The following is a 23,753-nucleotide window of genomic DNA, read 5'->3' on the forward strand; positions in this document are numbered from 1 at the left end:
AGTTGTCAGCACCGTATCTTCCCCCAAATTTAAACTGCTTCTTTTGCCCATCATCCCTGGCAATGGGGAGGCAGGAGTTATAGTTTCAATGTTTTGGGGGACAACAAGACTCAAACACCTCCTTGCTGCTGCAGCAGGGCTGGGGAGGGAGAGTGAGGAGGTCCGGCTGGCAGCAGTGAGGGGGAAATGCTGGTAAGAGCTGATGTGGGGGCCTGCACACACTGGGGGAGGCTGGAGGGAAGCAGCAGGAAGGAGTGAAACACCTGAAAATTCCTGGACAGTTTACCTGTAGGGATCCCTGTCCTGCCTGGAGAGGCACAAGGACACCCAGCCTCTGCTGCCTCAGGGGAGAGGTCTCACTACTCGGCAAAAAGAGGTGTCTGCACATCTCTGTACCTATTTTGGCTGTCTTTGGCTTATTTTAGCCAAAGGTGTGATATGATGGGTTCCTGCCACAACACAGCTGTCTCCAGATAACACTGGGCATGCTACTGCTCCTGCAGGGAGCAGGGCCATCAGCATCTACTGTTTTTTAACTTCAGAACTATCCTGGAGCTGCACCCTGTTTCTGGAATTCCTCGTGACACCTGTCCCACTGGCAGGACTCCAGATGAAATCTCTTTGCCCAGTGGGCTCCAGCCATGCCCTGGGACAGAGGTCCTGCTTTGCCAAGTGGGGGAGACCAAAATCTTTTCTAACACTGACCTAGTAGACCTTCCAGACATAGTTCAGATAGTGGTACTTATGCAGCCCCTGCAATTAGAGCAATAAAATCTAGGAGAGGAGAAGATGGCTGCATCCAGGTGTCATAGAAAAAGCTGCTATGTCCACCTCTTCCAGCTCATCTTTCATGGTCAAGGGAGGGGATTGTCCCCCTCTGCTCTGGTGAGACTGTACCTGAGGTACTGCATCCAGCCCTGGGGTCTCCAGCACAGGAAGGACATGGATCTGTTGGAGCGAGTCCAGAGGAGGTCACGGAGATACTCCAAGGGGCTAAAGGGGGTCCAAGAGAGCTGGAGAGGGACTTTGAACAAGGGCCCGGAGTTACAGGACAAGGGGTGAATGGCTTCACATTGACAGAGGGCAGGGTTAGATGGGATTCTGGGAACAAATCCTTCCCTGTGAGGGTGCTAAGGCCCTGGCATAGGGTGTCCAGAGAAGCTGTGGTTGCCCCTGGATCACTGGAAGTGCCCAAGGCCAGGTTGGACAGGGCTTGGAGCAGCCTGGGACAGTGGAAGGTGTCCCTGCTCATGGCAGGGGTTTGGAGCGAGATGAGTTTTAAGGGTCCTTCCAACCCAACCCAGTCTCTGACTCTATGATCCCGCTATCCATCAGATACCAAACAGCCAAAAACACCCAGGCAATGCTGAAGTCCCTTATGAGCCAAAGCTTCCCCGGTCCTGGACTGTTTCTCCAGGGACAAAATCATGGCAGGAGAACATGCCGGGCATTCAAAATTCTGCCCGCTCTGCAAAAGGCAGCCACTAAACACAGACACCTAAAATGTGTTTAAAATGCCCTAAAAGCACATTCTAGACTGGATTATGAACAGACTGAACATTGTTTAAAATGACCAATCATTGAAAGAACAACCTGAGAGTAAGGATGGAGTGAGTAGCTCCTGTACCAACAGCTTTATTCAGGAAATTTGCTGGGAGTGGGGTAGAGTGCAGTCAGCAATTGTATTTTAATCCTGACAATCAGAGGAATATAGGAACAAGGAAAACACTGAGCTGTTGGCACCACTTGCAAAGAAAAACGTGGATAAAGACTGCATTGATCTACCCTAACTATACAGGTTATTTAGTTGTATTCTGCTTATGGAGCAAAAGCAAAGAGTACATAATTAGGAATATTTTTTATCCACCATCACCGCAGGCTATTCAGAGTACACACATACTGGTGTCACATGGCAAGCCAAAGCCTGGATTCCTCTAATTCCAGTGAAACCCTTTCTCCTAGGATGAAAATCCAGCCTACAGCTCCCAAATGTTCCTATATGGGGCAGGCATTCATGGTATCAAACAGCCTTGCCACCTTCTCAACTATGGAAAAAGTAATTCCATTATTTAGTACCCAAGGCACTCACTGGAAAAGGGAACTCTGAGCTGCATCAACCCCTTGCCATGGGTGGATGACTGGAGAAGGCTTTCCACCCACTGCCACATCCTCAGCCCCACTGCAGACCCCTGCTTCACAGCAGGAGGGACCATCTGCAATGGGACCTGATGGGTATTTTATCCCCTTGGAAATACATTTAGAAAGTCCCTGCCTTTTCTAAGAGCCATGACCACCTCAGAAGCTGAGTTTCACTGCTTTCCTCAAAGAAATCCTTCAAACAGACTGATTTTCTATTTCCCTTGGTAATTTCAGGTGCACACATTCCAGCTGTTGATCCCTCCATGTCCCCCCACAAAAGTGCTCCCTGACCCCCCACAGGCATGGGAGCCCAGGGAATGAGCCCAAGCCTCAGAGAGAGCAGCTCAGGGCAGCTCCTGTCTCTGCACCAAGGAGCCCAAGGTAAAGTGGGGGCTGTCCCCATGCTGCCCTGCCACCCACAGCAGCGAGACAGCCACCAAACCCAGGGTGACCACGTTGGTCTGGGGCCCTCAGCAAGGTGAGATTCAGCATGAACACCTTCCCCATCCCTCTGGGAGACACGGTAAGGGGTTTGTCCAATTTCTATGTCACCCAAAGAAACACCCTTTCAGTAAGCCACATCCCTGCCCAGGCTTGGAAGAAGCCAGAGCTCTAGCTTCTTCCCACCCCACCAAGGCACTCAGTAGCTAAATATGCCCTTGGCTTACCAACATTTTAAAGACAAGGGGAAAATAGAAAGGAAGGTTTTGGGGGTTTTGTTCCCTGTTTTGATCATTTTGAGGCACAAAATGCACAGGTTTCTCTCAGAACAAAGGGATAGCACTGAATATTGCAAACAATTTAGCATCAGGCCAAGTCCTCAGAAGTAATAAAGTTTAGTGCTAACAGGTTAAAAGGCTACTTAAGGTATTAGAGATACTACAACGGCCAGTTACTTTGAAAATACGCTATTAATATTATTGGCTAATATTAATATTATGTGAATTGACAGTAGCATGCAGGTAACAGAAAATGGTATAAGAAAAATTAGGGTAAAACTCACATCTGGGTGTGGAATAGCGTATTGTCCCTGAATTGTATAGGCCTGTAAAGGAAAACCAAAGATGTTACCAGGGCTGGCAGGACATGAGGAGAAAACTCCATCCCTCCGTTGGGACCCCCTGTATCACATTAAATTCCCTGGGGCACCAAATCCTTGTGGCAGGAGGGAGATGTTCCACCTCCCATTCAACCTAGAGCATGCTGAGCTATCTGACTTCAAGGGCTCAGGCTCAGTTTGGCTTTTTCAGAAGGAAAGAAACAGCTCTTTATAGGTGCCAGCATGCATGGAGCAGGAATATCAGGCTGTGGCTGGTCTTTGCTGTACAAAAAATAAGGATCAGTTGCATGGGGCTTGAAAGTGGGGGATCTTTAGTGCCCCTCTGACAACAGAACCTGTGTAGCAGGTGCACACTGACATCACTGCCCAAGCGTGATCCCAAAAAGCAAGCCAGCTCCGTGAGCCTCTCCATATTTCCAGGTGCACAAGTCCCAGTGGATGCTTTACATCCACCCTGTATACTCCAGTGCTCTGCTGGGGCATTGGAAAGGCATGGAGATGAGGGCTGCCTGCACTGTGATGCCTTTCACCAGCTGAAATTGATAAATCCATGCAAGTATATGCCAGGCAAAGGGGTTTGTGTGTTTTTCCCATCCTTTGTAGCAATCCTTTCTCTTTTGTTTGCAAATAATCTCAAAATAAGCACCAATGTGGGTGAAGAGCCAGACACTAGAGAGCCCAATATTTAGGACTTAACCAGATACTAAAATATATCTCACATGTTGATACATTATTCAGATGATTCTGAAAGAAATGGCAAAAGAGATGGAGAACACTTCGAAAAGGGAGAGTAAAGATTGCCAAGAAAAATGAAAGGAAAAAACCTTGGAACCACCTGCAAATTTGCTGCATTGTTTGCAAAGAGCAAAGTGCTTTATGTGAAGGAAACCCCCAAAATCATGCAGGAGGAAAAGAGAAAATGGCTGTCCCAGTGCCCACCAGCATCCCAGCACATGGGACATGACAGAGGCTGAAAAGTTGTCTGTCCTGGTGGTTTAATTTGGCCATTGGTTTTTGATTAGAAAAACTGAGTCAAAAAAGGTAATCAAGGGCAGGAAGGTGTCTTGGACAGATGCAACTCAGCTCTGACCTTTGAGGGCTGGTTTCTTTGGCAGCTGCTGTTGGTTGTTACATCACTCAGCCTGCTGAGCTCCTGGAGGCTCATCCCACCCCAAACACCTGTCACCACTGTCACCAGCTGTCCTCAGCCCACCTGCCCCGTGCCACCCCTTGGGCAGAGCCTAAGGGCTCCCAACATTGGGAAGAACTCTCACTTCAGAGACAGTTTCTTCTTCCCATGATGTTACTTCTGTCCAAGAAACCAGCCATTCACAGCAGAAGATCTGCTGCCTCCATCTCACTCTCCCTTTTGAACAGACCAGGCAGCTGAACTCAAAGTTCTTTTCCAGGACGGCTGCTAAGATGGAGTGACACACTCCTGATCTCGATGATTGACCAATTCAGCCTGAAATAGCCTGTGCTCTGGGCTTTACTCCTGTTCTTACTTTGTCCTTCTATTTATTATGGTTGGAGAGAAATTAAATAACTTGTGTGGAACTGCTCTAGGTGGCATAAGCTGTGGTTTTGTGGTGCTGGCCCTACCTGGATGCTGGAGCTCTTGGAAGGTACATCCCCTGCTGGATGTCATGCACCTCAGCAGGGTGGCATCTACAGGCAGGCCCTCGGTCACCAGGTAGGGTGATGAGATGAGGTGGAGAAAGCAACAGTGTAAGTTCCCTCTTTAGAAACAGCCATGTGCTCAGTTGCTCTTGTTTCTGCTGATTTTTGTTTTCAGAATAACCTCCAGCTCACCCATGAGATGGTTATCCCACAAAGGAAAAACCACCCCAAAGCTCAGGGCTGGAAATAGCACGTGATGTCTGCAAGGCTGCAATGTCACTGGGGTGACACAGTGCAGGCTCTGGCACAGGGGGAAGCAGTACCCCAAATCAGCTGAGCACTAGGGAGGGGGATACGGCTCTCCCATGGTGGCTGCCCTGAGCAGAGGAGTAGCTGCGACAAACCCTTCCTACCTTGGATCAATTACAGCTACACAATGGTATTTCTAATTGAGGTGCCAGAGAGCAGTGACATCCTCTCGATCAACAATGCTTTTCTAATCCTCTCCTTCTCAACCACTGACAAATACAGAACTTGGGTCTAGTGAAGTAAATTCCAGCCTTTCCTTTGTGTCTCCCCAGGCTGGCTGTTCCCTTCTGCTCACTGTCCAGCATCCATCACAGGAGCTAAGCCAAGATCTTTCAGTCCAGCTGCTGTGGCACACAACAGATGGGATGACACCATGCAAGTCAGAAGGCAAGAAACCTGAGTGCACTAACGGGCAGCGGCTGGTGCTGCAGTAAAAGGCTGAGGTTGGCAGTGGAGGCTGCAAGCGGGTCGGCTCTTACCTGACCACCTGCAAAAATGACAGGGGTGGAGGCGGGCTTTGGGCGGTAGGGAATGGTGGCACCTTTTGGTGGGGACTAGGAAAAGGGATAAGGAGAGGGAGAGAGAACATTAGAACAGCTTTCCTGAAACGGCGGCAAAAAGAGTGTTAGAAAGCACCTAACGGAGCACGGCCCCCGGGGCCACCACGGCAACACCCACACCAGGCAACACCGCGTTTCTGGACAGGAACACACGGGGGGAAGAGGGGTTTCATGGGCAACAAGGACAACCTGGGGCACGGGAGATCACCTGCCAAGGCATGGGCCCCTAAATGGCCTCCTGGACCTCCGCTGCCTCCTTCAGCTTTGCTCTGCTCTGCGCAAACCACATCGCCTGCTCTAGGCTCCCGGAACCCTTCTCAGAACACCCTGAGGAGAGCCTCAAACAGCAAGATGGGAAGGTACAGCCCATCTGAGCAACGCAGCACCATATTCAAGCTCTTTGGCTGCCCTCATCTTCCTCACCACTGGAACAAGGTCATCTTCAGGCCTTGATGCGGTCATCACCATCTGAGCTGTGACGCGGGTGCTGCGAGGCACCTGTGGTCAGCTGAGAGGTGTCCCTGCACATGGCAGAGGGCTGGAATTAGATGGCCTTTAAGGTCCTTTCCAACCCACACATTCTGTGATTCCATGATTTTGTGCTCTTGATGCTCTCTGTCGGGCCCCTGGGTAGGTCTGAGCAGAGCTGCAGTGAATGAGCCACAGGTGTGATGTGCAGGAGTGGCTCACCCAGGTTCTTCCTCTGGTTTTCTCCTGAACAACTTACAGGCTATAGGAAACATGGAAGTTTCTAGGGATCAGGAGACATTTCAGCTCTTCTCTTGCTTTCTACCCAAAATTAAACAACTCGGCGACTGCTATATAAGGACAGGCAACAGAAATTACACTATCTCATGGAAAAAAATTTTTTTCCTGTCATTCTTTGGATATCTACTTGTAGGAAAGCAGCGTTATCTAAATCCTGCTGTTAAGCACCTGTCTGTGGGAAAGCTGATCAAAGTATATCTCCAGCATCCCAAACCCACTTGTTCTTTTATTGCATTACAAATCTTGGAGGGGACGAGACAGGATTATCTGTTTAAGACTGAAAGGTGATATGGAACATCTCTGTGAGCCATTAAAGCCAGGGCACTTTCCAGATTTCAGACTTCAAGAAGACTTGTGGGTTTTTCTCTTTCCCATGGATGAGCTGTACAGAGGAGCAGCACATCTTGCTTTGTGAGAAAAACGTTTTAATACACCTGGCAAGCATCACCTCAGGCTCATCTCTGCTGCAGTCTGATGATGACCCGGATGTCATCAGTGCTGCAGTCTGTGACCTCATCATCCAAAATTCCTCTGGCAGCAGTGCAGCTGCCTGAGCATCACAACCAACAGGGATGGGTAATGTGGCTCCTGGCTATCCCTGCTGAGATGTGCTGCTGCCAAGCTGAAGATGCTTCCATCTGGTTTTGCATCACCTTCACCAAGCCTCGCCATCCACATCTGAAGCTTCTCCTGTGGGAAACACACTCCTTCCTGTTGTGAAAGGGCTGTGCAGCTAGGCAGAGGGCCTTATATTGGTCCCTGCTTTGTCTGTCTCTGGGATGCACCAGGAGTGGAATGTGTCACCATCCTGTGTCCCAGGGGCTTTCCTCCCGGAGCTTCTCCCATCTGAGGTGGCAAGTGTGGACATGAGGCACGTGCCTGAGGTCATCTCCAGCAACTGGTACAGCAGCATTTCTCCATGGCAGAGATCTTCCAGCTCTGCTTGTCACCATTTATCCCAGAAAAGGGCACCTTGGACATACATCCATGTGCCCTATAGTCCCTGCTCTCCACCAGCCTTCCTCACTACCATTCCCACTGTGCCTCACTGGAACACAGCCTTGTGCTCCCAGTCCCAGCTCCCCCAGTGCAGGGGATGCTCTGGCCTCTTTCTCCTCCTGGTTGTGGTACTTGTGAGGCAGAGACCAGGTTCCTGGAGCAGTAGCTGTCTGTAGCCCCCATATCCTTCTCACAGCACCCTGAGTGCTGCTGGGACGCCAGGCTGTCCCAGCTTGCTGGCACTCCTCTGCCCCGAAGCCACCCCCTGCTCTGACACAAACCACCTCCTTTGGGGCACCCGACCAGACAGGCTTCCAGTGTGGGACTCTAGAAACTACGGACAATGGTGAGGAAAAGACACAGGGTGTATTTCCAGCAGAGGTACCAGGAAATGAGAGTGGTCCGACAACGCGTGGTGAAGGGGACGAGAGAGACAGCCTCTACAGCTCCCAGCACTCTGGTGGGGCCAGCTGGGATTTTTTTTCCGTATGTACTTTACCCTCTTTGTTACAGACTGTACCTCCAGCATCACCACACAGATCTGTTTGACACACTGTATAATTGCATCGGGTGTCCCTGAGATTGTCACCGCCCGCTCCGTGGAGTTGGGCAGCATGTCCCCCGCCACTTGGACCTGAGCACCTGTGGACTGGAGACAGAAAGAGAGAGGAAGGAGAAATCCCACAGCTGAATGCCTTCACTCAGAGCCAGCTCCAGCCCCGACACCAGGCACCTCCGAAGGGCCCGGCACATGGCATTCTGTGGGATGCTGCTCCTACATCAGCCACACCATTCCGGGAAGCAATGTGATCCGTGATGCAGCACAGGGATCCCCTTTCCCAAGGCAGCTCCCCCTTGGCTGCAGATCAGCTCCAAGGAGCTGCACTGAAGGGCAATAATGAAATGGAATCCGCCTTACCTCTCGGATTTCCTTGATCTTGGAGCCCCCCTTGCCAATGAGAGAGCCACACTGACTCGCTGGCACCACCAGCCGCAGTGTCACTGGAGGTTTGCTGGTAGCGGTGCTGTTGCTCATGGAGTTGGTTATGTCCTTGGGAAGGAAAAGTGCAGCACATCAGCCCTTGGTACCTGACCAGAGCCACGTCCAGTGCCTAGGTGGCACATCTACGCATGTTGTGGTCAGGTGACTAAAGTTCCCTCCTGAACACTTCCAGGGATGGTGACCACTACTGTCCTGGGCAGCCTGTTCCCAGGCCTGACAGACTTTCCAGTGAAGAAATCTTCCCTAATATCCAACACAAACCAGAGGTCATTTCCTCTGGTCCTGTCACTTGTTACCTAGGAGAAAAGACCAACACCTAAATGGCTACACTCTCCTTACAAGCAGTTGTAGAGAGTGAGAAGGTCCCCCTTGAGCCTCCTTTTCTCCAGGCTGAGTCCCCCAGCTGCTCCCCATCAGACTTGTGCTCCAGACCCACCCTAGTTAGAGATGTGTGAAAGGTTCTATGCTGAGGCCATGTCCCAGTTAGTAAAACCCAAGCAGACCCTGCTGTTCCCAGCCATGGGCTGGCTCACATTTCTCACCTCCTCAAATTTGTAGGCAATCATGGCAAAAGCCTTGAAGATGGCATCAGTGGGGCCAGTGATGGTCACAATCCGCTCAGGGCAGTTCCCCTCTGAGATGTTGATCCTTGCCCCACTCTGGAAAGAGAAGAGGAGTCCTGGAATAGCCACAGCCAAGCAATCAGGAGGGTCCTCTCTCAGCCTGATACCTGTGTCAGCCTCGCAGCATTCCAGCTAACCTTCCAAACTCCCACCCCTCCTCTGCAGTGATTTCAGCCCTGCCTTATCCCAACCCTTAGAAAGGGTTTCAATGTTTTATCGCAAAGCAAACCCATGGAATCGAGGTAAGACCAGCTCGTGGGGTCATTGCCTGTGAAGAGTTTTACTCATTGTCCTGACAACTCCCTGGGAGCTGCAGGTACAAAGACCCTGGAAAAATTCAAAGCATCTCACAAGTGACTTAATTTCAATGTTTCATTAAATACTTGACTCTGGAAAATGTGACAGGAGTTTGAGTGTGAAGGGAAAAAACTGGTCCAAAGAGCTCTGGGGACAGCTGGCTTGCTTGTCCTGACCCTGGGAATTACTGCACATATCACACAGGGCAATGTGCAGTTCTGAACACTCTGCACTCCCTTCCTCCTACAAATCATCCACAGAGCAGGCTGCTCACCTCCTCACGCATCTTCTTCACGGTCTCTCCTTTCTGAAACAAGAGAGAAAACCAAGCCATTACTGAAAATTCACAACTTCTACCCTTAAAACAACCCTACCAAAAATGCATCTCCCTAATACATGCCAATGTGTAGCCAAAAACATGGGAGCTGTAATGCCTGGCCCTGCCTCCCCACATGATGGTCAGTGGAAGAGCTGAGCATGTAAATCATCAAATATATATATACAAATTCACAACTGTGAATATTCCCAGAGTTGGACATGCTGATGGAAAAATAAGGCACAAGCATACAGGGAAAATGTGTTCATGCTGCAAATCTTTGCCACCATAAACCTTTCTTTTAAAACCACACAAAAAACCCCCTAAACCTGTATAGCCAGGACTTTCCAAAACATTGTGGAAACACCAGAGCAACTCAGGAAGCTTTTCTGGACAAGGTAAATGGAGTCCTCTGGCCTCAGAGACAGGGACTATAGAATTACTTAGAATATAATTTAAATGTACCTGTGTGACATTCTTAGTATCTCTTAATGAAGTTATTTGATGAAAACACAAGAGTAACATGACTGTAAACTCCCAGCCATCACCTAGTGAAGCAGCTGAAAACAGTTTGGTGGTTGGTGAGGTTTTCAGGGGAATGGTCTTTTGACCCCTCTGTGGGTTTCTCCTAATTCCTGGCTCACAAATGCAGCAACTAGCCCAGGCACTCAACACCTTTCAGGACATCACAGGGAAGAGGTGACTATGACATATGCCACATCACAGGTGCAGGAACAGCATCAAAGGTACATTAAAAGGCATCCTTACCTTCCCGATGATGCTTCCCACTTCCTACACAGAAAAAAAGCCAAAACCAGAGGAACTGACATTAGAAAACGCAATGAGAATCCAACCCAACCCCATGATGAAGTGAAGACCTGGTGGACATTGTTTGCAGCAGAGGGACAGGATTGAGGGGCAGAAATGAGAGGGAGTAGGAGCACCATGACACCCTCCCGACAGGCAGGACAGCTATTCCTGGGCTGGGACAGCTGGACAGAGCTGTGTGTGGGGCTGGGCAGGTGGGACAGGGACCTGTGAGGACACCCCCACTGTGGGAACGCCTTACCTTGCCGTGCATCAGCAGCCGGATGGTGAGGGTGACGTTGAGACCGCCTTCGGAGACCTTGGACTCCATTTCCTACCAGGGACGAGAGACGTGCGCTAGCTGGGAGAGCAGCCTGGCACAGGCAGCACCTTGGCAGGATCACCTGGGGACACAGCGGGGACTGTTGGCTCTCAGAATAAGTTCCTTGGGGTGGGACAGACCCCCACAGAGTAGCTAAAAAACAATTCTGGACCCGGGCATCAGATGAGCAGCTTGGCCAAGGGCCAGCGGCTGCAGTGGGGCTTTAAAGCATCCATAGCACCTATCTAGCAAACCAAAGTTCACCATTTCCAGCATAAAGAAAACCACAAGGCACCTTTTCAGTGGTCAGAAATTGTCTATCTGACTCCAGGACCACTGAATGGGAAGGACAGAACTGGCATCCTGGTTGCCACACATCCTGACCTGAGAATTCCCAGATGGGCAGACTGCGGACCACACCCCTTCCAGTCACTCATGTCACAAATATCTAAGGAAGCCATGCTGTTTTCCTTTTCCATTCTCTCTCTTTCCTCTGAAACATCAGTGACCCTCTGCCCTCTAGAGGGTCACTGATGTTTTGAAGTCAAGGGGGGGAAATAAATAAAAACCACAGAATGGCAACAAATCCTTCATTTTTCATGCCTGATGCCTCTTTAGGAGCATCTCTGCATGAGGACGTGGCATATGACACGTCCCTGCAGCCCACTGCATGGGGAGAGCAGTCCCGTCCCAGAGGGAGGTGCCAGCATCCTTCTACATGCTGAGGGATACAGAGCAATTCTCCCTCACATTATTTAATCCCTCAGTCAGTATCAGATGAGATATTTTTCATCCTGCTCACAAGCATCTGGCATTTCCCTTTGCTCAGACAGGGACTTACGTGAGCAAAAAAAAGCAGGAGATAAACAAGTTCTCAAGTACTGCTTTAATGCAAGTCAGGATGAATAAACAGCAGCAATGCACAGACGGTGGCTGGGATATGGGTTTGATGCAAAACCTCTTCCCAGAGGTTATTATGAAACCCAAAATGGATAAACCCACGTGGTTTGCAGGGGAATAGAATTCCCTGAAGCTAAAGGACACTGGCTCACTGGGAATGAGGCTGCTTATGACCTACATGCAAACATGGGGCTTGAGGCTCCTGCATGTTACAAATGAAAAAAAAAGGATGGAATCCTCACAAGAAGGATAAGAAATGAAATGTGCTGAACACCAAAACAGATTCACTGGCACAGGCTGCCCAGAAAGTTTGTGAGGTCCTGATCCCTGACAGTGTCCAAGGCCAGGTTGGACAGGGCTTGGAGCAACCTGGGATAGTGGAAGGTGTCCCTGCCCATAGCAGGGGGTAAAATTAAATGAGCTTTAACGTCCCTTCCAACCCAAACCATTTTATAATTCTGTTATGTCTCTGGTGAGGAGTTTGTTTCCTGGCACATTGTGAGCACTAGAAATGCTCACCTGTACCTCTCTGCTTATTGACTCTTTTTGGCACTGCCTTCCATGCACAGGAGTCAGCTAGTTATTTTCCTTCATTGTACACCTTACAGTAGGCTCAGTCTGTAAAATTCCTGATCTTGCCTGTTCTGTTACAGTCTCTCAGCCCATTCCTGTTACCTCAGTCTCCAATGTCATCACCTTTTTCCTCGGAAATATTCTCTTTCTCCCCACCCTTAAAAGCACCTTTTGGCTTGACATAGAACCAGATGGTTTGGGTTGGAAGGGACGTTAAAGCTCATTTAATTTTACCCCCTGCTATGGGCAGGGACACCTTCCACTATCCCAGGTTGCTCCAAGCCCTGGAGTCCAACCTGCCCTTGGACACTTCCAGGGAACCAGCTTCTCTGGGCACCCTGTGCGAGGGCCTCCCCACCCTCACAATGTAGAATTTCTTCCTAAAATCTCATCTAATTCTCCCTTCTTTCAGTCTAAAGCCATTTCCCCTGGTCCTGTGGCAGGGAGGGTGTTTGCCATCCCCAGCTCCACATCCCTTGCAGGAAGAACCCTGCATCAGGCCGTTACGTAAATGCTTCCAATTGATTGAAAAAGTGGGTCATGTGTTAGCCAAATGCTCCTGGCTTTAAGATTTATCAGCATTATTAAATTAAACACGCTTCATGCTCCAGTGAGCAGGAAAGCTATATTGGCCTTTTCTTAATCATACTAGTGAAAGGTAAGTGTTTTATAGGGGGCTCATGAGCTCAATGGAAGGCATGGCAACAATAGATCCAAAGCATTTACTCTGGGCACAGGCCTCCCCCAACAGCCCTCATTCTACATGGACAAAGGGCTGGGTAAAATTATCCCCCGGAATGCTATTTTGAGCATTTCAGAGCATTCCCTGCCTGGAGAGAGAACAATCTCAGCCCCTTCCTCTTCACCATCGTGTTCTGCCTTGTTCACCACAGCTTTGAAATGGCTCCTTTGTCCACCCACTTGAAAGCCCTGAGGACACCATTACATGCAGCCCAATGTCCAGCCTAGATACAGAGCCCAGCTCCAGCCCAGTGAGAAGCAGGTACAGCTCCACAGATGTCAAAGACATGGAATTAGGAGACAGTGTCAAGCTAGGTCCCAAAAGGGAAGCTGCACAGTGAGTCAAGCAAGGCTCTGCCAAGCATCACACCTGGGCAACCACAGGTGGAGGACTGGAGCATCGTTCTTCCATGCATGAGGAGCAGCCAAAAGTTTTTGCACCACAGAAAGGGGAGATGTGCCCCAAAGCTGGAAAATGTCCTTCCAAAGGATGATCCCATTCCACAGTAAATAGGCCTGTTAATTGCAGCTGCCTTTGCAAAAGTGCCTGGAGGAGACATCAGCAGTCCTCAGAGCAATCTGGTTCTTCCTCGGTTCAAATATATTAAATTCTGGGAAATTTCCTTAATCTATCAGGAACCCCCTATGTCTGAAAAAGCAACTCAGGAATCAGTGATCAAGGCATAGGAAGGAAAATTAAAGCCTAGAACAGCAGGAAGACTCCTCTTCCCCACATGCAAACATACGCACTCCAATTTTTCTCTTTTCCAATTTTTTAGAGGTTGGAGCAATTCCCTCAGCTGGCACTCTTGTGTTTATGCATGTTGATACCTCACAAATACCAACACATCCCTAAAATTCGAGCAATTCCCTTCCAATCAGGGGAAATCTGAACACTGTGTATTGAATTACTTTAATAACACGATCATCTCCCATACAGGAGGAGGCACATAAAGCAGAGCAGGAGGAGGGAAATGGAGCTCTGGGCTGGATATTGTTCTCCAGCCTAGCTTCCACACAGGAGCTGGAAAAAGTAGATGCTGGGATCCAGGGAATCATGCCTCTGCTATCCCTGATGGCAGGAGACTCAGCTGAGCTTCAGCAGAGCCCAAATCTCTGCAGGGGGGCTGAGGGACATTGCTGGCTCTGCACTTGCTGAAGCCAGCCCTTGTCCTCCTCTTCCTCCTTCCATGCATTCCTAGGGCTCGCTGGGTGCACGAGCACCATTGATAACAAGCTTTGCTTCCTAGAGCTGTTTTTAGGGGGGCATAGCAATATTTGTTCAAGCTGTCCAAAAACAGAGAGGAGAACTCTGTGCAAAGATGCCCCACTGGCATAACTCACCCCCTCCCTGAAACATTTGAGTGGGAAGTTCACAAGCACCACCAAGCCAATGCAAAGGAGAAAGTCTCCATCACCCCCCCACACCCATCACCGGGCCTCCAAAAAATCCCACTTTCTTACAGGCATATCACAGAATCACAAAATGGTTTGGGATGGAAGTGACCTCAATGCTCATCTTGTTCCACCCCTCTGCCACGGGCAGGGACACCTTCCACTATCCCAGGCTGCTCCAGGCCCTGGAGTCCAACCTGGCCTTGAACACTTCCAGGGATGGGGCAGGAACAGCTTCTCCTGGTCATTGCAGGCTGATAAAATCCAACACCTCAGAGCCCTGTTGACCAAGAGCCCGTGATGACCTGTGCAGGTAAAGAGCAGGGTGGGCAGGGCCTTGGTCTGTGCAATCCCTGCTGTGCCACCTCCCCAAAGGACCACACCCAAAACCCGCCCTGGAGCATCTCGGTTGCTCAGTGATAATGCCATCCTGGAAAACATCCACCATACTTCTCAGACTCTCTGGTGTTCCAGGAACCCCACCAGCACAGATGTTAAAGACAGCCACAAACCCTTGGCATCCTCCAGCACACTGCAATGATCCACAGCCAGGATTTCAAATAGGGGTGGCAGAATTTAGTGTTGGGAATTAACATCTGGGACAGAACATCCAACACTCAAGACAGCATTTTCCTCTGTGAGGGCATCTTCACAAAACTCAGACCAGGGTTTTCTCACCCTTGGAAAACGATGGATGTGTTAAAAGCAGAGAAAAGCCAGAGAGGCCAGGAAAGAGGATGTTTTTCTGACATTTTAGGCTTTCTAGCCCATTTTCTCAAGGAGGGCTGCCTGTCCATCTGCATAAGCAGGAGCTTTATCCCAACTCATATTACGCTGACTTGATCTTGCCATTAAGACCTAATCCGGTGATTTCCAGCATGGTGTTTTAGAGGCTGGGAAGCTCGGCAATGCAGCCAGCTTGGGATTATGATGACAGCACAGTCTGGCCAGGTCAAGACAGGGTTGGAAGGAGGAAAAACCTTAAACCACATGGAAATGCATCAGCCACCAACGAGCTTCAGCTGTTGGGAGATGAAGCTGTGGGAGGGCAGTAGCACCATCTACATGAGTGACACCAAAAGCCATTTGGGAACAAAGCTGCAATTCCAGCTGCTGCCATTTTCCATAGCTGTAGTCATTTTGGTTGACCTTTCCTCTTCTCCACTCGCCAGCTTTGGTGGAAACATTTTACCAAAAAGATGCCCTATGCTGTCCATCAGCCAGCAGGATATATCTGCCGCTTCCCTGCCAATAATCATTAAAAGCAGCACAGGAGATGAATGTCCTGCTCCGGCCCCCACAGCAGGCATCTCTGGAGGCTTCTTCCTCAGTCACCTGCTCCTATTTCCCTGCTCCCCTCCAGCTGAGATCACAGACTTACAGAATCATTTAGGTTGGAAAAGACCTCTATGAACAGCGAGTCCAACTGTTTCCCCAGCACCGTCAAAGTAAACCCTGTCCCCAAGTGCCACATCCATGTGCCTTTTTAGCAGTTCCTGGGATGGGGATTCCTTCACTGCCCTGGACAGCCTGTGCCAGTGCCTGACCACCCTTCCCATGAAGACATTTTTCCTAATATCCAATTTAAACCTCCCAGGGCACATCCTGAGGTCATTTCCTCTTGTTCTGAATGTCTGTGCTGATACAATGATGCAGAGCTCCAGCGCAGTCATGCTGCAGTGGGCACAGCCACATCCCAGCCAAACACCTGCCCTCTCCTCCAGGAAATTCCTAGCCAATTTCCTGGTTTTCTCCTTTATCTGGTGAACCCCACTTAGGGGCTCAGGCACTAGCCTCCACCAAAACAAGCTCAGTCCAGGGAGAACGGCTCGTTTTGTTGTGATGGCAGAACCATTACTGCAATCTTTTGTGTCAAGATCACTGGATCAAACTGTAGCCTTTCCCTGCCAGCCTCCCCAGGATGATGGTTTGGAACATAATTTTCCCTACTGCAACAGGACAGCAGGATGAGAGTACCTATCTCTGTGCCCTGATACATTTGTGGGAGACAAAACCTTGAGGTTTGTGTTAATAGCAGGTTTAGATGAAATTCAGGTACCTTAGAGATGCATATGCAGAGATCTACAGGATGCAGAATTCCCATTTGCTCACACAAGTTGCTGCAGTGTTGCAAGCAGAGGTCAGACACAGAGTGAGGGAAATGCAATGTAGTAGCAGGAGGATGTCAGATGTCTTTAGGAAAGCCAGAAAACCTTGTTTGGGCTGTTTTCGGGGCTTTTTGATTGTGAGACCTTGAGCAAAACCAGTGGCTTGAACCTGTTTAACCACCACCTCAACAAGGTTATTAGAATTATTAGGAGTTATTCAAAGAATAATGGGTCCTCACTTAATTTGTTTAATTAAAGCTGATTTTGGAAGGTTGGGGTTAGCAGGGAGGGGATGGGAACATTGTGCTATAATTCAGCCACTTCCAAATCACTCTTTTAGTTACTTCTGGAACAACATGCCAATGAAAATAGTATTTTCAGTGAATGTCACACTGTGTAAGTGCATCAGAAACTTCCCCCTATGAGGTGATGAAAGCCAATGCTCATTGCAGCTGGGTCCACCATGACTCAGTGACCAGAAGCACTGGCAGATGTCTGTAAGCCTTTGACAAGACCCTGAGTGCCAAGGAAATAACATTTCCTGGGATAAGGAACATCAACTCTTTCTCCTTTGGTCTGCCAGCAGATTAAAAGATATATAAAAGCAATTACAGTTTTTTCCTGAAATACCAGCTGCCCCTCCAAGATCAAGCCATTATTTTGGAGAGGCTGGGAGCATCCATGGGAGCTGCTGATGGTCCAGAGAGGATCAAGCATTGGCTGGGTCTTGGCTGATGCCAGGTGCCCCAGTGGGCTGAGGGAGGCAGAGCCAGCAGCGCCGCACTGCCCCCCCAGCCTGGACCTGCCGTGGGGCTCGGCACTGCAGAGTGGGGTGGGCTCTGCTGCAGAAGCCGAGCCAGGGAAAAGAATCCCAAACGTCATCGCTCGGCACTGCAGAGACCAGGAAAGGGACTGCTTCAGTGCCACGCTCCACATCCACATCCCTGACTGCCAGTGGGACTTGGGAAGCACCACAAGCAGTGCTGCAGAGGGCAGCCAGACCAAGCCTGCTGGCGAGCGGAGTAACTGTGGGATGTGCAGGGAGCTGGGGTGGGTGAAACCACTGGAAAATGGCTGGGAAATGCTCTAAAACCCCTCAAAACATTGATCAGGGACACTCCTGTTAAAATGCTAGATGACAACCCAGGTGGGAGAAGCTCTTGGCGAGCAGAGCAAGAAGCCAAAATGAGTGTGGCAATGTGAAGAAAATAAGACAGAATTTTGCAACTTAACTCTGTACAATTAAGTGCACAAAGGAAATGCTCCCCATCCACCTGATAGTGGCTGAGAGTGACAAGCTGACTTGCAAGACCAGGAGAAGGAAACCAGGAATGGTGAACTGGCTCTTCAAAGGAGATCCAGGCAGCAGAGAGCAACCCCACACCCCTGGGGCCAGCAAACACAGACCCACAGGGAAGGGCTGGAAGAACCAGGGCTCTGCAGCGCAGGAGGGTGGAGGGACACAGGGCTTTGAGCGAGGGGCTTAAGCTGCACTGAAGAAGATCCAAGAAAGGAGCTTCCCCACAGCCACGCCACGCCACCAGTTATCCCTCTTTAAATCTTCCAAACATTCACGTGTTGGCAAATAAAGCTCATCTCTGTTAAACAACCACATTTACAACCCTGACACCAAGCCAAATGCACACAATTCAGGGTTATTTCCTCCCAGCCAAAGGCCAAGGAACAGAAGCCAGGAGGTGCCACCTTGCAGCAGGAGATGCCTCCACAGATGCCCCAGGGATGCTCTGCCAGGGTTGTGCATCAGCCCCAAAGGATCCATATCTTGCCCCAAAGGAGCCAGCAGAGTTGGAAACATACCCCAAGGGATGAGACAGTCAAGTATCAGCCCCCTAAGTGCCAGATTTTAGATGTCATTTTTCAGGGGAACCCAAAAGACTCCCCAAAAAGGATGCTCATGGCCACAGATCCATGCTGGATGCTAGCAAAGGAGAGAGCACAAGGAGGTGTGTGGACCTCCAGAGACAAGCAGCTTGTTCCCCAGCATTCTGGAAATGAGAGGCACAGCACTGCAAAAAGCTCCAGGCACATTCCCAACATCCTTGCAGCTGGGGGACAGCTGAGAGGAGAACTCCTCCATGGACCTGGGAAAGCAGAAAGTGCCCACCTTCCAGGGCATCCTCCAAAACAGATAAGGATGCAACCAGGAGCATCTCTCCACAGTGCCCAGCAGCAGCCATCCCACAACCCCCCTCATTCACCTCCTCCTCCAGAGCCTGCCGGCTGCCCTGGCTTTAATCCCACAGGCAGCATCATCCCAATAATTTCCTCCATTTTCAATCTACTTCCCTTCATTTTCAATCCACTGATCTGGGGGCAGTCCACAAATCCCTTCACCCTGAGAGCAAAGCAATCTACTGCTTCATCTCATCCCCTCTCCATTTCTCTAATCCCTGGAAATAGGGATGAGGTTTGGAGCACATGGGCTGCCCCGGAGCAGTCTGTCCAGGTACTGCTGGACAGAAACATGGGGGGCTGGGGCTACTCTCATGAATGCCACCCAACTTCTCAAAGCACCTGTGGCAGGTCCGAGCCCTTCCTGATCCAGGGATGGGGGAACAGGTCTTCCCACTCCCCCCAGCTGCCATGCTGGGGATGTAAGGGACAGATTAGGTGCACCACAGAAAACATGTGGGGATCAATCAAGGGTGATGGGGGGAGTTACAAACACCCTGGTCCCATCAATCCCGGTTGAATCCAGTGCTCTTTGTCCGCAATCTCAAATCCATAATTTTCACCCTGGCCATGGATGTTCTTTGGGAACAGGAGACTGATCAGTGGGAAATGGGACTCTTGTTTCTGCCTTCCCTGGAGTAGTGACCCAGCATCCCAAGGGGCTTGGTCTGCATGCAGACTGACCCCATCTCTCCCTTGCCAAGCCCCCACTGATGCAGGGCCAGAGGAGTCAGGAGCAGGGGATCCCACACCGACAGCCACCACAGGGCCGTGTCCCACCCGACACTGTCCCCAGCCCAAAGGAAGGGGCTGCAGGGTCATGTGTGACAGGGCTGTGTGGTGGTTCTGCTGGGCTGCACTGTCCCCATCCTGCACGGTGCTGGCTCTTCCCGCTCCAGCTGGCAAGGAGGAGGATGGGGCCCCTCGGCATTTGGGGGTGGATCGCCAGCATGCTGCGCTCAGACCCTGACAGCAGGCTCCAAAACTGTCACTCCCGATCTGTTTTCACTTCAGCTAAACCTCAACCCCGATTACAATCAAGGAGAGCCGCCTCTCCTTTCCCCTTCTCCCTGTGGTAGGTCCTCTCCTACCTCAGGTCTCAATGCTGAGCCAAACCCCAGCCAGAGAATGGGTGAACTAGCTCTGCTGGGAATTGGGGCTGTCAGAGATGGGGTCATGACTGCCCCTGTCCCCAAACCTGGCCCTGGAAGTGAGGGCACAGCCACTGCAGTGATTGCATTCCTGAAGGGCTGTGGATCTCTGTCAATATCTGTGGGGGATGCGTCACCGATATCACCAATACCACAACCTGCCTCTCCCATGGGTGGTATCCAGCTCCAAAGTTGCATCCATGGAATGGAGGGGGTTTGGTGGCAGTAGGGTGCCCCCACTGCCTGCTGCCAGCTCACTTAGCAATCCCCAAATTAAATAAATAAATTAAACCAGATCCATGTGTGTGTGCATGCTATCACAGCACCAGGATGGATGCGTTCAGCAGAAAGCTGGGAAAAAGCTCAGCGGATGGAAACAGCCCTCACTGACTGGGGAAGCTTTCAAATTCCCTTTCCAACTCAGCTGGCCATAAAGCAGCTGCAGAGAACCATCAAACTCCCATCACAGGGGCTGTCACCCACCCTCATGCTGCAGGACTGGGGGGCTCAAGGGCAGAGGTGCCATCCTGCAGGTCTGGGGACCTTCTCCTGCTCTCCAAAGGCACACAGTCAGGGCTCCCAGTGCTCCACCACCACCGGGACCAAGCTCATCCCAGTGTGCCAGGCATGTTCCCCCCCACCAGGGAGAGCCATGCCGACAGCAAGGTGCCCTCTCCACCTGCTCCACAGCAAACACCTATTTTTCAACAGGGGACCTGGAAAAAGCAACTGATCCCCTGGGAAAAGCAATCCTGGGACCACCAAAGCAGCATGGCGGGCTGGTATACCTGGATACAAGGGGAGTATCCCTCAAGGTGGGTGGTGAGCAGCTCGCTGTGGCCCCTGGTCCACCCCCAAAGGGACCTGGCCACCACTGAGGGATATGCTCCATCTGCCAGCAATCCAAACAGCATTCCTCTCCACGCATCCCACGCTACATTCCCACAGCTTCTCCAATGCTATTTTGAAAGTGCTGAAATAACGTTGGAGGCACTTATAAAGAGATTTGCCCCAGCAGCCTTTTGTCCCCACTTCAAAATGACCATTTCTCTTTGAAGGAATAAGCATCCTCTTAATTCAGCAAGATTAAAAGAACATTTCCTGCAGTTATTTCCCAAGAAGAAAAATTTGCTTTTGTGTCTGAGAATGCTGAAAATATTTATACAAACGAATCCCTAAAAGAAAGGGGGAAGTCTGAGATTAAGAGCTTTGGAAATATTACTGAGTTATTCTAGAATTCTGTATTAAGAGCAAAACCCCAGCTATTAGGAAAGAATGCCTGTTGGTTTTTTTTTTAATTCAGGGTTGGGTTTCTGTATCAAAATGCAGACTAGCATCTGTCCTTGCATCTGTCAAAACAAAGGTCAATCATTTTATGGAAACTTAAACACAACGTCCTTGAGCTACTGTTTTTTTCTTGTTTATTCTTAAGCTGGACGTGACTTCCAATTAATAAAATCAGATTTTTTTAAAGATGGTTCACATTCAAATCACATTATCCCAGAAATCTCCAATTATGAGAAAAACATATCTGAGAATATTTTTCCTTTATAGTATGAAGATGATAATTTGGGGTTGATTCAGCTTTTAAGTACTCTACAACATTTGCCACTAATATTTCACTTTTCTACTAATAAAGTGATCATAAAACCAAGCAAAATGCAGCAGAAACATGATGGTATCAGGAAGAATTTTTACACCCTTTTTGAGAAAAATGGGTATCTGAGGACAAACAGAAAACAAAGCGAGCATCATAATAAAAGAGATTCCTCTCTCTAAATCAAATTTCCACAGCAAAGGGAAAGAAAATGAATGAAAATTGGATAGAATTAAATAATAAGAATATTTATAGCATTAAAAATTAATGGATGTAGAATGGAATTAGAAATATTTTTTTAAATACTGGAAATAGAATGGAATTCTAGTTTCCATGGAAATAAAAATATTAAAAGTTTGGAAATATACTGGAACTAAAAAGTAGAAATACCTAAAACCAAATAAAACAAAATAACAGAAGATAAAAATCAAATGAATCAGGGCTGGGGGTTTTATTATGTTACCACACTAAGACATGATTCACATCCCTGTTCTGTTATTTTAGTGTCCACTCCTTGAAGGAAATTCCATTTGTGCCATTCCCACCCAAGAGCACACACAACTTACTGTCCAAAGCCTGAGCTGCAAATCATGGAATTTAGAAACAGCTGGATATTCTGGTTAAGGAAGAGATGGATGCCTCCCTACCCATGGTGGCACTGGCTGCCGGGCATGGGTAAAACGGAATTTAATTAAAATAACTAATTTAACTATTTAATAAGTAATTTAACTAAAGCACACACTTCGAGAACTAAGATTTTGCAAAACAAAGTTGCAGCAAGATTTGGCAAATTTAACTCACAAAAAATATTTGGAAATTTTGGTATTTTTTTTGCAAAAACAAAACCAAAAAGATATTTGGTAAAATAATATCCCAAAAATATTCTGGAAATTTCTCCCAGGAGAGATTTGGGGAGCAGCTGCTAACTGAGGGAATCCCATTGCTCGTGTGCCGATGTCCCCCATAATCCCACCTCACACTGCCACAGATGTAAATTTCCTCCAGGAGAGATTCCCTTAAAACTGCTCCTAAGCATTCAAAGCTCTTCCAACCCACACCAGAGCCCAGGACCCGGCTCATTCCAGGACTCTTCCCTGACTTACACCGGTGGGAAAAGTTGCCCGCGGCAGGTGGTCTTCCACCAAGACAATCTATGAAATCTCCTTACCTTTCCCAAAGAACTGCTTTCGTGCCGCTTTGGCGGGAGGGGGATCCAGACAGATGGCCAGTCTTTTCACGTTTGGAAAGGATGAAAAATGCTACAGGGGGAAAAAAAATCCCAGTAATTTTTTTTCTTATTCCGCTGTTCAGCACGGAAGGGCTCCCAATCTCATTGGCCCTGGGAGATCCACCACGTGGCATGGGATGAAGGGCACGTGACCTATTTTCTCCCAAATCCCTGGGTTTGCTGGAAAGGGGGATGCACCCACTGTTGATGCTCTTGCCATTTCATGCACTTCAATTTTTTTTTTTTTTTTTTTTTTTTTTTTTTTTTAAGGCCACTGAGCAAATCTGGATGCCCCGAGGCGATGAGGGCGAACCAGCCAACGCTTCCAACATGAAGGAGAAAGGATCTCAGTATCAAATGAGCTCTGGTGCACTGCTTGTGTGCAGGGGGAAATTTAGGCATGTTTTAGAGGGTGTCTGGCCACCCAGCACAGGGCCAGAGCCTCCAGGAGGGACAGGAGGGCTGTGTTAAACCCTCCATCTCCGAGGCAGCAGCACGGTGGGAAGAAGCAGGCTGAAGCCCTGCCTTGCACATCCCAGAGTGCAGCTGGCTCCCTGCAGGAAGCGGATATGTTACAACTGCTCCATCACCCAAACCAGATGATCTCGTGCCCCAATGTTGCTCTTGATCCCTCCTCAGCTGTTCCCATCCTCTTCTGCCCTCCTGGCTGATGCACCAAACAACTACTGCAAAAGATGACAATCTCCTCCTTTGGAGGCTGCTGGAACAGCTTTCTGGGAAGCTGGACCAAGAGCAGTGGAGGGAGCGTGGCACAGTCCAGGTGGGCACTGCCCGCTCCCACCATCCCTTGGCCATGCCAGGCCCAAAAGGTGTTTTAGTGTCCCCCCTACAGACACTCACCCAGCCCAAAATGCAGCACAATTCTGGGCATCCCAAAAAGATCCCCAAGACCATGTGGAGCAAGGAGAGCCAAGCCACTGCTCTCAGTTTCTGATTTTGACTGGTGCTCGGGGTGTCCCCTCGTCCCAGCTGTGAGCCACCACATCCCAGCTGGCTGTGGTCCACAGGCCAAGCATCTCCTGT

At 49.5% G+C, this 23,753-nt stretch overlaps 1 protein-coding gene across 33 annotated transcripts in view; it reads right to left on the bottom strand.

Moving 5' to 3' along the window:
- The window catches only part of PCBP3 (poly(rC) binding protein 3), a 45,002-nt gene that overhangs the window by 16,615 nt on the left and 4,634 nt on the right, over positions 1-23,753 (bottom strand). For 12 of the 33 annotated variants that reach the window (XM_059868174.1, XM_059868189.1, XM_059868188.1 and 9 more), the window contains 8 exons: positions 10,764-10,905; positions 10,463-10,486; positions 9,653-9,685; positions 9,001-9,117; positions 8,375-8,506; positions 7,955-8,104; positions 5,608-5,682; positions 3,143-3,184 (listed from right to left, as the gene is read on the bottom strand). In XM_059868174.1, the coding sequence (XP_059724157.1) occupies positions 3,143-3,184; positions 5,608-5,682; positions 7,955-8,104; positions 8,375-8,506; positions 9,001-9,117; positions 9,653-9,685; positions 10,463-10,486; positions 10,764-10,832 (642 nt within the window). In that variant the 5' untranslated portion in view covers positions 10,833-10,905. Of the gene's footprint in view, positions 1-3,142; positions 3,185-5,607; positions 5,683-7,954; positions 8,105-8,374; positions 8,507-9,000; positions 9,118-9,652; positions 9,686-10,462; positions 10,487-10,763; positions 10,906-22,649; positions 22,741-23,753 lie in introns of all 33 variants that reach the window. The other 21 variants (XM_059868185.1, XM_059868184.1, XM_059868194.1 and 18 more) reach the window with 7 other exon arrangements.

The sequence above is a fragment of the Haemorhous mexicanus genome, chromosome 26 (assembly GCF_027477595.1).
Source record: "Haemorhous mexicanus isolate bHaeMex1 chromosome 26, bHaeMex1.pri, whole genome shotgun sequence".
Taxonomy (NCBI): domain Eukaryota; kingdom Metazoa; phylum Chordata; class Aves; order Passeriformes; family Fringillidae; genus Haemorhous; species Haemorhous mexicanus.